The 18,917-nt window shown below is 36.7% G+C and overlaps 1 protein-coding gene across 2 annotated transcripts in view; it reads right to left on the bottom strand.

Moving 5' to 3' along the window:
• TM9SF4 (transmembrane 9 superfamily protein member 4) overlaps positions 1 to 18,917 on the bottom strand; it is a 211,655-nt gene that overhangs the window by 58,515 nt on the left and 134,223 nt on the right. For both annotated transcript variants that reach the window (XM_090391928.1, XM_090391929.1), the window contains exons 13-15: positions 14,633 to 14,708; positions 13,399 to 13,482; positions 5,672 to 5,847 (exon numbers count right to left, since the gene is read on the bottom strand). In XM_090391928.1, the coding sequence (XP_090248054.1) occupies positions 5,672 to 5,847; positions 13,399 to 13,482; positions 14,633 to 14,708 (336 nt within the window). The remainder of the gene's footprint in view (positions 1 to 5,671; positions 5,848 to 13,398; positions 13,483 to 14,632; positions 14,709 to 18,917) is intronic.

Genomic DNA, 18,917 nt, shown 5'->3' with positions numbered 1-18,917 from the left:
GCAGAAGTTGGTTGATAGGAGAAAAAGATCAGATATGATAGAAACATTTAAGTTGTTTAAAGAGTTAAAGGATTGATGCAGGGGAAATGTTTCAGCTCTTAGCTGGAGGGGCCAGAACAAGGGGGGGGGAATCCCTGAAAGCTGAATAAAGGTGTGGTTAGTAGGGTGCGAGGACTACATTTTTTTTGCTTGAAGAGTTGTGAATGAATGGAATGGGTTGACAGAGTCAGTTGTGAGTGCTTTGTCTGTTAATAGATTCAAGGAGAGGTACGATAGATTGCGTGGATAGTTTGAGTCTATCGCAGTGAGTCTTTGGAATCTATTGAGGTGCTCGTACAATAGTAATAATAATTTTGTAAAAATGTAGACTACAAGTAAATGGCCTAAAGTACACCCAATTAACACACATGCTTTGTAATCTTAGTTCCTTCACTGTTAACTCAAAAATTTAATAATAATAAAATAATAATATTGAATCCCATGAAGTTTACCTAAAGAAGCTTGCAATTCTTTTAATATGCATCAATCCCACACACAAGATTACAGAACCCATAGCAGATTGGTGCCACGTGTTGCAGGTCAGAAAAGAGAAAAAATCCTACTGATGTTCTTTTTGAATAGTTGAAGATTACAGTCCTTGGGAAAGACTGTAAAACAAAGGCTGATTGATCTGTTACAGAAATAGATCTTCTGTGATATGCAAAATTAAGTTTGTGAGGGCTAAGTAATCACTAATCACTTAGTCGTCAAGGATTTTGGGGGCAGTTTTTAGTGAGGATAACACGTATTCTAAGGTTGGATAGATTTGGGATTTGTAAAGATTAGCAGCTGAACAAACTGAGAAATAGTACTGATCATATGATGCCTGTTTCTTAAGCAGAAGCAGACATCATATGATCTAGAGGTGAAGTTCCTATTATTATGAGGTGTTTATGCCAGGAAAGTAATTTTTAACCCAAGAGGGGGGAGGAGGAAAGAGGATGTGTCTGAGGATTAGATCTTGTTGATAAAAATCATATTGCAGGTAAAATTGAACTTAGTATTTTTTTTTCCTCCAGGAAGAAACAGAATTGCATTTTTGTATCAATGAATGGGAAGAAATTAACCTTGTTCTAAAGAAGGGTGGCACAGAGATCAATATTTAATTATCATCATCATCAAACCTTAATGGAGTCTAAACTCATTGTACGAGGTCCCACCCTCACACATACAACTCATTATACTGTGACATATGCATTCATTGTGTCCACATTCACCATACTTTCAGGCAATGCACTCCAATCACCTAGCACTCTCTATCCAAAAAACCTACCTCCCCACTACCCGCTTTCTCACATGCTCCTTATACAGCTTCCATGGATGGCCTCTTGTCCTCCACCCATTCTAAAAAAAATCTCATCTACGTTAATTCAATAATAACCCCTAATCAACTTATGTCTCAATCATGTCCGCCCCCCCCCCAACACACACACTTCTAAACACTAGACTGCAATTTGCATTCTCTCAATCTCTCTCTTCATGGAAATTTCCAACTACTCAGCTGGAAATTATGACAAACTCAGGAGAATACTATCTTTGGCCCCATGGTATCATAGTGAATTGGAAGGATATTTACAATGCACGGGAATCTTTGAAAAAGTGCTTAAACAAGGCAGTATCTGAATGTGTCCCTAGAGTTTGAAGAAAAAATAGGGTGGGAGTGAAATGGATGTGCAACCTTATTAACACGTTCGCTGCCAACTATGAGTATACTCGTAGTTGGATAACCAGCTACACAAGCCTGCTACGAGTAAACTCGTATGACGCTTACTGCCGGCATCGAGATTACCGTACTGACCTTGAAGAAGTGAAAATGCTTGGCTTGTGGAGCTAGCATCAAAACTGTGTATTCTCATAGATGGATATGCTCTGCACACGCCAACTACGAGTATACTCGTATGATGCTGACCACGGCAACGAGATTACCGTACTGACCTTGAAGAAGTGAAATTGCTCGGCGTACGGGAACAGACTATGCCGAAGTAGCGTGGCAGCGAATGTGTTAAGCAAGAGATCTATAAGAAAAAAATGATGTGGAAAGAATATTGTTAGAATAAGAGTGAGAGGAGTTATGAAATATATAAAGTGCAGGCTGGAAAAGTTCAAAGTATTATACAAAAAAGCTAAATCAGAGTATGAAAAGAAACTGCCCATGCAGGCTAAAGGCAACCTGAAAGAATTTTACTGCTATGCTGCAAGTAAAGAAAAATAATGAATGGGGAAGAATAACTTTAGTGAATGCAGATGATATACTTGTGTCAGAAGCAGATGAGATGGTCAAATAATGAGTGTGCTCACTTTGCTCAGATTTATCAACCAGGTATATATAACACGGTGCATAATTCTGCCACTATGCTGGATGAAGAGATAGTGGTGTATAATAATGAGGTTCAACAGCTGTTGGATAACCTAGATATCAATTCAGCAACAGGGCCAGATGAGATATCAGTGCTTGTGCTAAAGAAATGTCAGCTGAAATGGCTTGGCCCCTAACATGTTTGTATAACTTGAGCACAGCTCAGGAAAGATCCCACAGGAATGAAAAGAATATATGATAGCTCTGTTGTACAAAGGTAGAATGCAAACACTGATGTGTCAACTACCAAAGAACAGCATGGGTTTACTAAAGAAAGGTCATGCTTTAACAATTTGCTCATATTTTATAATAATGCCACAGGTGAATTGGATAAAGGAAACAGATACAATAGGTTACTGTTAGGCTGCTGCATAAACTGGAGAATATGGGGATGGAATATAAACTGTTGATTGATAGATATCAAGAAAGTGGTATATGGTAGGTGTGAATCTACCAGATTTAAAGTGACTAGGACCGCGCGGTTAGCCTAGTGGCTTTGCGCTTCGCAACCATATGCTTGGGGAAGGAGTGTCCCAGGTTCGATTCCCGTTGTAGACGTGAGGAATTTGAGGATCTTCCTCAGGCATAGCCAAGTTAGCCGGTCTTGGGTGCGGTCAGTAGGGTTTTTTCCGCGAGTTTATCTGCCGTTTTTCATCCCGCAAACAGGCCCCATGAACATACGCCTCTACAGTCAAAAATATACCCCCCCCCAGCGGCAGACCAGGCGACGGGTCGGTTGGGAGTAGTACTAACAAGAAGTCGCATCTAAAGTAACACGCGGACCCTGCATGGTAAGCGGGAATAACGCGTAGTAGAAGAAGAAGAGTGGCATTACCCAGGGATCAATCTATACATTAATGACATTGGGAAGAACTAGACAGGTGATGTTCAATTGTTTTTGATCATCATCTGTCTGGTTCTTCCAAAAGACAGGTGATAGACAGGAATGCTACTAATATACAAGTAGCATTCCTGTCTTACAAGATTCCTGTCTAGCAATTCACTTACAAGAATGATTTAAATAATCTGGAATAATGGACAAATGATGGCTGTCAATTTAATGTTAGGCACTTGAATAATGAGATTTTTAATGGCATATTATATTGGTGGGATTATGTAACAAGAAATTAATGAGGCTAGGAATCTTGGGAATTATGGTGGATAGGAAACTAAACTTCAAAGGTCACCTTGCAAAAATTGCAAATACAACTCAGAGTAACTGTGATGTTATTGTAAGGATATCAATGTAAGGATAAAGTTCATTTCAACTTTATCCTTACACTAATATGCAAGGATAAAGAAGTCATTGTGCCATTTTACAAGGCTTTAATATGATTGCACCTGGACTACTGGGCACAAATTTGATCTCTCTCTCTCTCCCCTGCATTTGGAGGGGATAAGGAAACTGCAGAAAGGGTGCAAAGAAGAGTAACAAAGATAATATAGGGATTATGATGTGTAGATTATGAGTAAATTATGTTATGTTATGTAAGTTATATTATGTAAATTGTTATATAAAAAAGAGTATGTGGAACTGCACACTAGTAAACAGGAGAAAGAGGGATGTATCATAGGCATCTATAATTTTTCTGAAAGGGTGTTATAGGTTATCAACTGATGAAAGTTTTCATTATATGGAAGTTGGTGTGAAGTTAAGGGGTAAGATTTTTTTCTCTCTCATAGAGCAGTGAGTGAGTGGAACAATTTGCCTGCTGTCCTCGACTCCTTGGAGGTCTCTGATAATCATAAGTAAACTAAGTTTTTCATCCCAAGTTTATAGACTATACTAGATGCTGTCCACTCCATTTATTATGCCAGCAATATACAGTCCCACTGTTTATTTCCGTAACAAAGCTATTCTTTCTTTCTCTTCTCTCAAAGAGATATACATTCATTCAAACAGAATAGAAATGAAATTCACACACGGACAAAGAAATTAGCGCACCAAGAAGGAAGCATAGGATTCAGTACGGTCCAGCATGGTGGCGAACAGACGCCTGATGTTGTCCTGCAGCAGACTGGCCCACACGTGTTTGATGCTATGCTCCAAATCCTGGATATTGTGACGTGGTGGAAGCTCCCGTTTCAGCTGCTCCCAAACATGCTCAATAGGGGGACTAGTCCGGGGAGCGAGCAGGCCATGGAAGTGTCTGTACATGACATAGGCAGCCTTGGGCAACCCGAGCCAAGTGCAGACGGGCATTATCCTGCTGGTATAGCGCTCCTGGTATCCCAGCCAGGAATGGGAGAACGTGGGGCCATAGGATGTCGTCCACATACCGTTGCCCCATCAATGAGCCATGTACCAATACGAGGTGATCGGCTATCATAGGCTATGGCTCTCCAGACCATAATGCCTGCAGTGCGGGAGGTGTGGCGCTCGATAGCGAGGTCAGGATTTTGTCCTTGACCAGGGATCCTCCACACTGAACACGATGATCATCTGTCCCCAAGAAGAAGCGACACTCATCGCTGAAGACCACACGTCGCCAGTCTGTGGCGTTCCACATTGCTCTCGCCTGGCACCACTGCAAATGGAGTCGGTGATGTTGCAGTGTTAATGGGAGCACATGTAAGGGGCACTAGGATCGTAGATTCGCCTCTGCGAGGTGTCGGGAAATGGTTCGTGGGCACACAGGAGTCCCCACATCTGCCTCTATAGTGGACTGGGTCACCATGGGATCGCTCCGTGCTTGCCGCACAATCCGTCGGATCCTCTCTAGTGTTGGTCCTCCCAATCCGACCGGTGCTGCTCTGCCGTGTGGCAGTGCCGGAACATGTCCACAGCTCGCAACACTGTCAAACGGTATGGTCAGAACGGTTCATGTGCACCCCTATATGGCGTACCGACCACCCTCCAGTTTTCAGACCAATGATAATGCCTCTGGCAAAGTCCGTAAGTTGCTTAAATCTACGTCTCTGGCATTATTGTCACTCTGTACTCTAGCTTGCATCAGCTGGTGCTTTTCGCTTTAATAAGCTATCGACTACATGCCGGCTTTATAAGGCTGCCTGTTCATGCTTGCAGCACCACCGCAGGGTGTGTGGGCATGCGCAATCGCACCAAACTTGAATCATTTTCATACCACCCAGCACTCTGGCTATTTGCTTAGTTTCATCGTTGTAACATGTTTTCTTCCAGGTGCGCTAATTTCTTTGTCCATGTGTGTATATAAATATAAAACACGAAGTATGAAGAATAACATCTCAACATTTTATACAAAACAAAACGCTTCATTTATTTTGTAATAAGTAGTTAATAAATTCTAAACTCACCAAAGTATGGGATTCATGTACCACACTTGCTCTGGCACTTGACGAGGTATCTGATTTGTTCTTACTGGATGCTCATATGGATGTTTTCTGAATCCAAAGTAATATCCTAAGAAAACTAAAGGCAGGGAAATTCCAAACCACATGCAAAGTAATGCAACCATTGTTGAGAAAGGCACCTAGATATTAAATATTAATAATGCATGTAATCAAACTGTTGGTTTTTTTCATTGTAATAAATAATGTCAAGAGGATAATTCATTTTCAACAAATATTTTCATCTAATAAACCATACTGTCATTTGCATTAATACATAAAAAATGCATTATGCAGTTATCTACATAAGCCATTTTTGATGTACAATTTTCAAGATTCAAAATTACAAAATTTTGTTGTTAATCACATACCATTTGGACCCTGAAAGGTATGTTTAATGTTGTATCAAATCCTAAGGTGAGGTGGTATCTTCAATGTTGTTGTTGTCTTGTCCTTTGAAGTCTTAGATGTTTCCGTGTGCTCCTTGTACTGCTTTGGCTATGTCGATGATTTTGTTTGTATAGAGCTGTTGTTCAGGATTAGGATCTATTTCTTGCAAGGCTGCTGTAATTGCTGGACAGGTAAAGATGTGAGTGGGTGTCAGTTCAGTACTGGGGCAGTTGTTTCAGTTTCTATATGTTCTCGTATCATCTGTATTGATCTTCATTCCTCTATAATGTCCTGTTCGTAGTCTTGCTATCATGGTGGTCTTTCTGTCAGCACTGATTTTGGGAATTTGATGTTGTATCACTGATTTCAGTGGAATTAGTTTAGCTTTTGCTAGTGCATTGGCATCAGCAACAGTTATCATGCGAGTTTCTTGGTTGAGTTCTCTGGTCTCTTTTGCTAATTTATCAGCTGCTTCATTGTAATCAATGCCTACATGAGCAGGAATCCATTGTAAAATGCAACTTTTTCCTAAACACTTTAGTTGATTTAAGAGTTTATGGATGTCTTATGTGAGCTTGGTATTGCCATTTTTGATTGCCTCCATAGCTGATCTTGAGTCACTGTAAATCATAATTCCTTCAGATTGTTGAGATGATGATAGTTTTAAGTAGGCTTCTAGTGCTTTATTTATTGCGTAGAGTTCACTGGTAAAATTGGAAGCGATTCTCCCAGATCCAACTTGTACTACACAACTAATTTGTTCATTAACGATATAGGAAAGGTTCTGAGGGAAACTGTTCAGTTGTTTGCTGATGATGCAAAGTTGGGTAGAGCAAAAATTAATACAGATTATGTCAAAATTTTGCAGGATGATTTGGATAGATTGGCAGACTGGGCAAAGGAAAATGGATGTCAGTTTAATGTGCAAAGCGTAAGGTTATGCATTTTGGGGGTGAAAAGATTACCAGCTGCATACCACATTTGTTGAACCGTACTCCAGGAAACTGAAAAAGCTAAGACTTGGGAGTGTTAGTGGATAAGGAGTTAAATTTTAGGGGACACATGGCAAAAGTGGCTAAAGCAGCTCATCAGATCACTTGCTTACTGAAGAATACTTTGACGAGCAGAAGAGCAGGTTATTTTCCTCTTTATCGAGCCTTGATAAGACCCCATCTTGATCTGGGCACCAGATCTGCATGCTGTAGTGGAATAGACCTGCATGGACAGGTCTATGGAATGAACCTTAAAAGAACAGGTTGAAGATTTGTGGGTTACAGAAACTGGTTGATAGGCAGAAAAGGGATGATATGATTGAGACATACAAATTACTGAAGGGTTCTTAAAAGATTAATTCAGAGGAAATTTTTTAGAACAGGTCTAGGGGGCCATCTATGGAAACTGAGTAAGAGTGCAGTAAGGATGTTAGAACTAGTTTTTTTGCTTGGAGAGTAATGAATGAGTGGAATAGGCTGGCACTCATTCTGTTGTGGATGCCATGACTGTGAATGAGTTCAAAGCAAAGTATGATAGATACTGTGCAAATGTTGAATAGTTCTTGACATGATGTTTAAGGGCCTTCCTCAATGAGTCTAAGGATTCCTTGGAGTTGCCTGTTATAATAATGTTATAATGTGATGAGGGGAATCCTTATATGGACTTTTTCAATTGAAGGTGAGTTAGCCGATCTCATATGGTCGTAGCAGGATTTTTTTCTCCTGGAAACTCGGGTGTACAGACAAATCAGCCATCAGCCTTACAGACAAAAAATGCTGTTGTTGGCGATGATGGGCAATAAATGGAGTTGATGGTTGTAGTGCCATAGTAGGCAAGTAGTAGTGGAGATTTTGAGATGTATTTAGTGAAGTAGAGTGGCCTCCCTCGATGAGTCTTTGGACTCCCTGGAGGTGTCACGTAATAATAATAATCATCTGTACTATTATGGCCAAATAAAACCCAATGTCAGTTATTTTACATCACATTTATTTTTGGGTCAAAAATTCTACATATCCCATCATTAATGCACATGGGAGAGTAAAATTTTCACTTAAATGTCATAGACATCTTCAGTACAGGATCATTGAACAGTAAATAAACTAACAGACAATTCTAAAAAGTTCCACCTAAGTAGCTAATATAACCATAATACAGTCAATTTCCTAACACAGACACACAAATAAAGTTAGAAAAGATTAGCAGATTTGAAAAGTATTGTCTCCCACAATACTTGATAGACAAAGACCATTGGATCTGTTTAAGTTAGGATTTCACATTTCTTTATTAAGATGTTCTACGAGGAAATGACTTACGAAAGACTCGTCTTGTTCCAATAAACTATGTTTAGTGCAGATAGCATGCCCAGCAAGTTCAGACTGTTATCAAAGATATGTTGTTCAAAGTGTTCATCAAGCAGTTGGCAACAGGAGAAACAGGATTGCTCATGGCTGTTCCTTCAATTTGTTAATATAATTTGTCTTTAAAGGAGAAATAACCAAAATGAATAACAAAATCAAATAGCTTTTCTTCCACTTTTGACAACTACTTCATGGAACATTTTGAACAAAATATCTTCAATAATATTTCACCCAAACAAGGGCAAGGTGTCATTTGTCCAGAAACACTGACCAGATATGTGGATGATGTTTTTGCAATTTGGAATGGATCTTCCTCTAAGTTAAAGAAGATTGTTTTCAAATGCACTTCATCCCAGGATCCAATTCACCTTAGAAGCAGTAAATAACCAATTAGTTTATTTAGACCTAATTCTCTGTCAACCAGATGGAAGCTTATAATTTTCAGTTTTTTGGAAGAAGAAGAAGAATCAAACAGGCCATTATATCCATGCTGAATCTCACCACCATCCTAGTCAAAAAGTTGGAACTATTAAGACTACCAGATCGTGCTCATTCTTTATGTTCTTCAGATGAACTTTTACTGAAAGAATTACATATTACTGAATAAGAGATATTATTACTAAATAATAAGTATAGGATGCTATTTTTAGACAATAATGATCAAGGAAAGGAAGGAGTAGTGATAGCATTCAACACCAAACATGAAGATAAACTTCTTGATTGGAAAGCAATTATGAGAGCAAACTTCAAAATGGGGAAATGGACAGGATAACTTATTTGTGCCATGGTCTCACAGAAGGTTCTTCTAAGCAAGAAGTGGATGAGTTTTCTGAGTCATTGGAACAAGCAGCTGACAAAGAAAATGGAAAAAGTAGTTCTTGTTGAAGACCTGAACAGATGAGTAGGAAATGAATCTCAGCAGGCATATAGGAACATTTTGGAGAGACGGCAAAGCTAATAATAACGGTAGGTATTTGCTACACTTCTGCACAGGACACAAACTAGTCATTACTAACACCATGTTTCAATATAAAGATGTGCACAAGTTCATATGGAGAGAAGACACAAGAAATAAGAAAAGCCTGATTGACTACATCATCGTTGATACTGATATCATAAAGCTGGTTCAGGATACGAGTGGTGTACAGAGAATTCGAAACTGGAAGTGACCATTACTTCATACTAAGCAGGATAAAAATGGATATCACATTGAAAAGAGCAGTATGTAAGAATGTTTTAAAAAGAATTAAAGTTGAGCAGCTTTTATGAGTAAATTGTCAACTCAACTATGCAAACATTGAAGAAATTTTGCCACAGTTTGAAAACAAGAACCAAACCTTGGTGTCTCAGTAGTAAACACCGAAGAAGGCACTGATTCCATATAGGTAGGTATGTGGTGAAGTTGTATGCAAGGATAGAAAAATAAGAACACCATGGTGTTCTTATTTTGAACACAAAAAGTTAAAGAAGCAGTCTGGAGAAAAGAAGAAAGCATATCAAGTTTCTAGCAAATAAGTCAGCAGATGCCCTGAAAGAATACACAGAAAAAAAGTAAGCAAGCAAGCTAAACTATGTGTAAAAGTGGCTAAACAGAAGTCATGGGAAGACTTTGGTGAGAGTATGGAAAATAAATATCAGGAAGGTGGCAAAATGTTCTGGAGACTATTGAAGAAGTTTAGAAATGGAGGAAAGAGTACTATAAAAGGAATCAAAGATGATAAAGGTGACATGAAAACTGAAGATAAGGATATCCTAGATGTCTACTTTGAACGACTGTTAAACTAAGCAAGCAGTGACAGAACCAAACTAGAAAATTTTCAAGAGGAATGCAAAGAGGAGTACATATCAATACTTGAGGTAGAAAAAGCCGTGAAAAACTTGGAATGTGGAAAAGCAGCTGGATTAGATGATATTTGACCAAAAATGGTTAAGTATGGAGGTATAAAAGTTTTGCAGTGTTTACACACATAATTCAGAGGGCCGATAGAAGGTCAAATTCCCAATTATTGGAATAGAGCTCTAGTACCCATCTATAAAAAAGGGAATAACATTGAATGTGAGAATTACAGAAGAATTTCTCTATTAAGTGTTCCAAGTAAGATTTATGCAAGCATACTTGAAAAGAGGTTGAGAAAGATTGTGGAAGAGAAACTTGGAGAACAACAACAGGGTTCAGGCCAAATAGAGGTTGTCAAGATCAGATTTTCACTTTAAGACAAATAATTGAGAAATCATAGGAATATGACAAGGATCTCTACTTAAGTTTTGTAGATTGGGAGAAAAGCTTTTCAAAACACTACAATTATATGGGGTCAATGGAACATTATACAGAGCAATTCATAGTCTGTATTTAAGTTGTCGGTCAGCAGTCAGAATTGAAATACAGGAAAATAGTTTGATGTAAAATCAAGGGTAAGACAAGGATGCACATTATCTCCATTCTTATTCATCATCTATATGGATCACATTATGAAAGAAAGTGGAATTAGGCCTGACATTAGAATTAGAAATGTCAAACTTAGCTCTTTCTTTTATGCAGATAATGTTGTATTCCTTAACACATTTAGTGTAACTCTCCAGAATTCTCTAACTAAATTGAATAAACAGCTATAACAAATTTGGCATGAAAATCAGCAATAAAAAGACCAAAACTATGAAAATGGGCAGGAACATAGAAAACTTCAGCTGCATTCTGAATTATGATCCTATAGAACAAGTAAAATATTTCAGTTTTTAGTGAAGATGGTAGGTTAAATCTGGAAATAGACAACAGAATAAGCAAAGCTGGTATGATGGGTAGCCAGCTGAATAAATTTATATGGAATAAGATAGAAATTAGCCAAAAACACCAAACTAGCAATATACAAGACTGTGCTCAAATCAATTTTAAGGTATGGATCTGAGAGTTACGTTAGAAATAAAGCCCTTGATCAAAGACTAGAGACAACAGATAATGAGGGTTCTGAGAAAAATTAGGGGAGTGAAATGATGGCATCAATTGCAGAATCATATTAAATTGAAGATATTAGAAGGAACTTGACATTATTAGCATTCAAAAATGTATCAGCAGAGCTAATCTAAGGTGGTATTGGCCACTTTAATAGAATGGGTGAGGAAAGGTTAACAAAACAGGTGTTTGTTGCCAAGACAAAAAAAAAAGGAAGACCAGGTCTAGGTGGACTGATTCAGTTAGAACTGCCTTAGATGAACAAAATGTTAGATATGACAATATAGGAGTGCTTACAAGTAATAAACTAACTTGGAGATTAATAATAATGTAAACTTAATCATGTAATGCTGTCGTAGTAACCTGAACACCCCTTGGGGATATATATCAGGAAATTGATGATGATTCCACTGTCTTTTCAAATGGTTTTAATGATTCTTTCATCAATAAAACTTAACAGCTATGGGATCTCTACCTCTTCCAATACAAAAGAAATAACTCACTTTCCTACCCTTATGTGCAAGGCGTTCCATAGTGAAAGTTTTAAACCACTGAATATTTTTGTTGACAATCAGAAAAATCTCCACCTTTCTTGCTTCTTCTAAGGATCAGCTCCCACCTCTAGGTTTCTTAGGCATCTACTAGATTCCTTTCTCTAATGGGCTATCTTATTTTGGAAGATCTGCTTTTATTCATCTACAAGAACACAAATCTTATATTAAATATCCTGAGCCTGAACAGTCTAGACTTGCTGAGCATGCTATCTGCATGAAACAGTTTATTGAAACAAGACAAGAGTTCATCATAAGTCATTTCCTCATAGAACATCTGTATTAAAAAAATATGTGACAGTTTTCCTTCATTGTCCTAACTTAAACAGATCTGATGGTCTATGTACATCCCCTTTGTAGGAGATAATACTTCTTAAATCTGCCAATCTTTCCTAATTGTGTGTGTGTGTGTGTGTGTGTGTGTGACACATATCCATTTTTTTTTATTTTAAAATTAGGAAATTGTCTGTATTTAGTTCTCAAATTAGTAGGTGTCACCTTTTAGAATTGTCTGTTATTGTTTGTCGTTCTATGATTCTGTACTGAAGATGCCTATGACACTAAGGCAAAAATTTTACATTAATAAGTTTTTTACAATTTTTCCTCCATTTTTATATTTATTTTGATTAATTGTGTGTGTACCATTTTAAGTGATACAGAAAATGATAGTGCTCACTCACTACAGAAAAATATCAAAAGTCCTAGGCAAGCCAAAACTCAATGCATTAAAAATAAATAAAATAAAATAATGCACTATAGCAAACCATACAGGTTATGGTTGCTGAAATGGTGGTGGGCAAAGAGCCAATTTTGTAAGTCTTATAAATGAATTTATAAAAAATAATTTGCAAGATTTCAAATAGAACAAAACACATATGGTATGTGTATATTTAAGGAGCTCAAGTCTGTAATCGCAGCAAATAATTCTGAACTTCTGTTGTGTGTATTGGACTGTCAATAGTAAGATTGTTTAATTTGCAACATGTTTCAAGTATGCTAACAAAAAAAAAAAGTTGTGTACTATCGATATTTTTAAATCATTTTGTGAAATGCATACTATTCATCATTTTGTCTATCAGTGCACACAACACTTCAACTAGCTAGATTTTATTCACATCTGGTATTTAGTATCTTTATTATATGTTGATTCATCAAGCTTGAGTCTTAGTGTGATTGTTTTTGTAGTAAAATTTGACAAAACAATTCAAAACATTAATTATATTCTTCAGAGAAGAAATTTAATGAAATTTGGTACTTAGAATGTCTACTGAAATTTGTCTAGTCATCTCAATTTTGGTTTCAATCTGAAAATTTCAGTGACAGAAGTACATGAAAGCTTATAGTTAATAACTAATATAATTTTGTATTTTATTTTGAAGTGTTGACACTATATACTATTAATGCAATACTCTATTTTCACATAAAAAATATTACTGAAAAATATGCATGACTTACTGCTCCTGAAGACTGTTTGCCCCAGATGAAAAAATTAAGAAAGAAACAAGTACTGAATACAATTCCTGGATACAGCATAGCTGTCTGAAACAAAATGGGAATATATTTAATTACAACTTAATGTGTTCTGTACTGAATTTAAAATTAAAAAATAATAATAATAAAAATGCAATTCTCCAATACTTTTAATTTAGTGATTCAAGTGTATAGAAGTAAATGACTAATTCAAGTGCACACACACAAACACACACAGTTTTAAATCTAACCAATAAGTTCTGGAGAACTTTTTTTTGAAAGACATTAAATACTAGTAAATATTTCACAGTTACAGTTCCAAGTGGTTTTCTGCACATCCTTCAGCAGCACCAAAGCAGCAATTATTGCAAGCTTCTTCCTGCCAAATCAGTGAAATAGGTAAAAGGCATTGAAGATGCACTTTTTTTACTAATATTAGTACTACCCTAAATTTGTTACACTGGTAAATATGTGAAATCAAGTGTTTATTCATGACCTTTCACAAATTTTCATAACTTGTTAGAAGGAATAAACCTATATACTTCAATCGTATGTCTTTCAAAGGCAGTAAATATTTCAGCTCACTTTTGCTTCCTTTCACAAAATAAAATGGCTAAAGAACACACGGAATGATAAAGTGAATCAAGACAGAATTTTTTTACTTTGTATAAATCTCATTTTACAATAATAAAGTTACATGGCCATCACAGGCAATTTGATGTAATATATAAATTAGTTATTTAGCTTTGCTCTTTAAGTGACCCTTAACATAGAGCATATGAGGATATTATTTAGAACAAACATCAACATATAATACAAGAGAACTGTACTTCACATATTGTTTTTAAAACATAAGTAAAAAAAAAACTATTCAGATTTATACGTTTGTTATACATGCTGCTATAAGGATACAATGCAATTTCATAACAGCAAGTTATAGACGTAAATATTTTAATACCAATATTATGCTTCAGTTACTGAGACATTCTCATAATAGATTTCCAATCACAATGACACCCAACATAGTCGTTTTTATTCGCATTGTATATCTCTATCTTGAAATTGCTTCAGTAACTAGAGGAAAAATCTTAAAAGTATTTAACTTTACCTATGAAATTCCATTAAATCCTAATAGCAACAAGTGAAAAATAAGCTCATTTATATGGACATTAAAGAATATAAAACATTAACTATCAGATTAACAAAGAAATTTCCTTACAAGAAAAGCTGCTTTTTTCCACTGTTGACCTCTAAGTGTTTTGTATAAACGAGCTGAGAAGTAACCAGCAACCAAGCTGAAAATATTAAAATATGTGTTTTGAAAAAACATTTACATATTGATATTTAAACACTACATTATTGTTATTATTATTATACAATTAGCTCCACATAGAGTTAGAAGACAAATCGGGTGGGGGGGGGGGGACCATTATTAGGGATCCCAGATACATTGGAAAAAAATATGGGACACTTATAACTGAGGGTGAAAGTTTAGTATGCGCATCCATCACATATGCCAGTCTTACAAAATGATTCTAACTTTCCAAGTGTGTGCGTGGTAAGGTTTACTATGCACACACACTTTACTAAGTATAAGTAAACAAATAGTAAATCCAATTGTTAGGCTGCATATTTTCATTAAGCCACTTTAAGTTGCCTTCAAATGGTTTTTTACTTACTATTATAGATACAAAATAGATTGTTAATACAGTAATGCTCTTCTCACCTGACAATATTCTTATTAATCAATCAGTCTTGCTCACTCTTGCAATATATGTTTCTGTTTGCCCACACGTAAATTTTCTATCATATGACTTACGTATTATTTTAGATGTACAATCCACTGATCGAAAACTCTGGTTGTGAAAACACGTGTGATATGCGAAAGTTGCTTCAGCTGCAGCAAGATTTTTTTCCACTTCCCCCATCTCTTTCTTGATAAAAAAAAAAAACACTGACTTTTGCACTTGTACTAGCTCAAGATGCAGATTTATGTCTTTTCGTAGCAATGTGCTGGGTAATGTCTGACTTTCCGCCATGCGCGACGCTAAACAAGTCACCACAAACCGCACACTCCACTTTATCTGTCTCGCCCAATTTAGTAGATTTTTTTTTTTTAAAACGGAAATTGAGTTTTTAAAGCGTCTGTATAATCTTTTCTTCCTTTTCGGCATTTTCAACGTTCAACAGGAGAATTGAAAAAACCATACATTTTTAACAGCAGCAGCCGTACAGTAATTAATACTCTGCAAGCACCAACCTGTTTCTCTCGGAGCAAGCTTCTAAAATGGTGTGGGCCAAGCAGACCGTTAGATGCTATTTAAAACGGAGCCAATATCACGGAACACACCAAAATGTCAATGCACATGTGCACTGTTCTAACGAACTTATTGTTGTTACAGTGTTGCCATCATTCACCTTGAGAAAATAGCAACACGTCTACAGTTCCCTGTAATGACGGAGAGCGATGTTTGTAATAGAATAGAAATTGTAACTCATTGATTTTGTTATTCAGTCTTGAACTCTAAAATACATGACAAAAAGTTGTCCGGAAGAGTTTTCTCGGACTAATGGGACGCATTAGCCAAAAATGGGACATCTGGGATCCCTATCCATTATTCACACAATACCTATTATACCTCTTCTTAAACTCATTCACTAATGAGGCACTCAACCACCTCTGGCAACCCATCCAATCCCCACAACCTTCCAAGCAAAAAATCTAGTCCTAACAGCCTTTTTAACACATATTTACGCAATTTCCATGGGTGATCCTTTGTTCTTTCTCTTTCTGCCATGTACTGAAAAACAGTCTACAGTGTCAATCCTATAAAACCCCTTTAGCAACTTACCTGCTTCTATCACATTTCCTCTTTTTCAGCTACTTTTTGAAGGCAACAGACCTTCAAATCTATTTTCGTAGTGAGTATTCCATAGATAGATCTGCCACAATTTTTGTCACTTGCTTTGGGATCCTATCCACCACCTCTTCATCCTCACAGAATCTGGGTGACCAGATCTGCGAACAATAGTACAGATGTGATCCTCTTAAAGCCTTATAAAAGAGAACAATAACTTCCCTATCCCTGCTTCTTAGCATATTCTTCGACAATCACATATTCTGATGTGCTGTTTTGGCTACCTTTGCAATATGCTCTTTAAACTTCAACTCCCTACCCACAATCACTCAAGTCTCTGGCCTCATCAATTTCCTACAGTTCAGTTCCATCAATATAATAAACAACTTATGATCTTTTCTTCACAAAGTACATCACCTTACACTTGGCCTCATTCAAGTGGCAGTCACTTACCTTTATCCATGCTGCTAGTCTATTTAAGTCATCTTCAGTTATCTACATCCCCCTTCATTTAATATTGCTTCCCCAGTTTGGTATCATCAACAAACTGAATATTTCCTATTCAATCATTTCCTATTTCATTACATAGGCTTCTGCAGAGATTGGACATATTAGAAATGTTTTTCTTGCCAGTATTACTACACATGAAAGAACCAGATGGGATAAATACTAATTTAGTGACTAATCTACTAGTTTTGTGAAAATTCTTGTATTTCACATCATTAGGAGAAATATATGAATAAACTAAAAAAAGGTTATAACAGGCAACATACATAATGAAAATATTTGAAAAGGAATAACCAGGGCTCAATATTAACCAAAAATTGGCTTGCCAGACTCCCATCCCCCTCCTCCCACCACCCCACTGCCAATGTTTAATATGTCCCAATCGGTCTATAAGAGTTCTATAAAGTGATTAGCAATGTTACATCTGTTTTTTCTTTTTTAAAAGATTTTGTTTAGAAAGTCATTTTTTTATTAAATAAAAATATTATTTTATCCAGTCTGTCTTCAGTTACTCACCAATTGGAAAAATCTACTTGCTGCTTGTGTGGGCAAGTATGTTGGTCAAGCCCTGGTAATAATAATGGAAACCACACATTTGCTATCATGTTGTTTGCTAGTACTGAATCACTGTGGTACACTAATAGTTTCTCCTGGACTCAATTCCTCCATAAACCACTCTTTGAGACCTGTCCATCACCCACCATCTAATTCAAATCACTAGATTTGTATCATCCATTTACTTGAATTTATGCAATGTAATTCTATGTAGAATCCTGTCAAATGTCTGCAAAGTCTAGCTATATCACTGAGTAGCCATTTCACTTATCCAACTCAAATGTTACTTTATTACAAAAAAGTAACTTAATTAAGACCTGCCCTTCACAAAACCATGTTGACCGTTATAAAGTATCATATTCCTATCCACACAGTCCTGAATTCAGTCTTTTACCAGTTTCTCCAATACCTTAACCACCACTCATGAGATGCTGAATGGCTTACAATTTGTCATTTCTGTCTTGCAGCCTCCTTTACACAGTGGGAATATGAGGGTGGTCTGAAAAGTTCTCGGACTCTACCATAGATGGCAATACTATCGGCAAGATTTTTTTTTTCTAAGTTGGTACATCTGTCATAAGCAATCATATGAAATTGCAAGTCATTCTAGCAAGAAGCTTGTTTTATATTGTCTGAAGCAAAAGTGTTGTTTGCATCCCTTGAAATGGATAAAATTGAGTATCGTGTGGTGATAAAATTCTTTGTAAAAGAAGGTTTAACAGCAAAAGAAATTCATTCGAAGTTCATAAAAGTTTATGGGCACTATTCTCCTTCGTTTCACAATTAATGGGCTGCCGAGTTTAAACGTGGCTGTACCAGCCTTGAAGATGATCCAAGTGAAGGACATCCCAAAAGTGTAACAACACCAGAAATCATTGATCAAGTGCACAATATGGTATTGGATGACCGGTGAGTCAAAGTGCATGAAATTGCTGAGACTATAGGCATTTCAAAAGAATGTGTAGGATATATTTTGCATTAAGAATTGCAAATGAAAAAGCTTTGCTCAAGATGGGTGCCACGCTTGCTCACAGCAAATCAAAAACACACTTGCATGAAAATCTCTGAACAGTGCTTGGAGCATTTTAACAAGAATAAAACTGATTTTGTGCATCGATTTATTACTATGGATGAGATTAGGATTCACCATTACACACCAGAATCCAAACAGTGGACAGAAGCCGGTTGTTCAGCACCAAAGAAGACAAAGTCAGTTTCATCAGCAGGAAAGGTCATGGCATCAGTGTTTTGGGAGGCTAAAGGCATTTTGTTTATTAATTATCTTGAAAAGGATAAAACAATAACCCGGGAATATTATTCCAATCTTTTAACCAGACACTAGATGAAAAAATTCGTGAGAAAAGACCGGTTCACAGAGGAAAAAAATCATCTTTCATCAGGATAATGCACCTGCCCACAAAGGTGTTTTGGCAATGGGAAAATTAAGAGATCTCCACTACGAATTGTTGGAACATCCACCCTATTCCCCAGATTTGGCTCCCTCTGACTTTATCTCTTCCCAAAACTAAAACTTTTCCTTGCTGGTCAACATTTTTCTTCGAATCAAGAGGTGATTGCAGCTGT

Source organism: Typopeltis vanoorti, chromosome 4 (assembly GCF_054136105.1).
Source record: "Typopeltis vanoorti isolate ZY-2024b chromosome 4, IOZ_Tvanoo_1.0, whole genome shotgun sequence".
Taxonomy (NCBI): Eukaryota; Metazoa; Arthropoda; class Arachnida; order Uropygi; family Thelyphonidae; genus Typopeltis; species Typopeltis vanoorti.
This window is presented reverse-complemented; position numbering and strand designations above follow the sequence as displayed.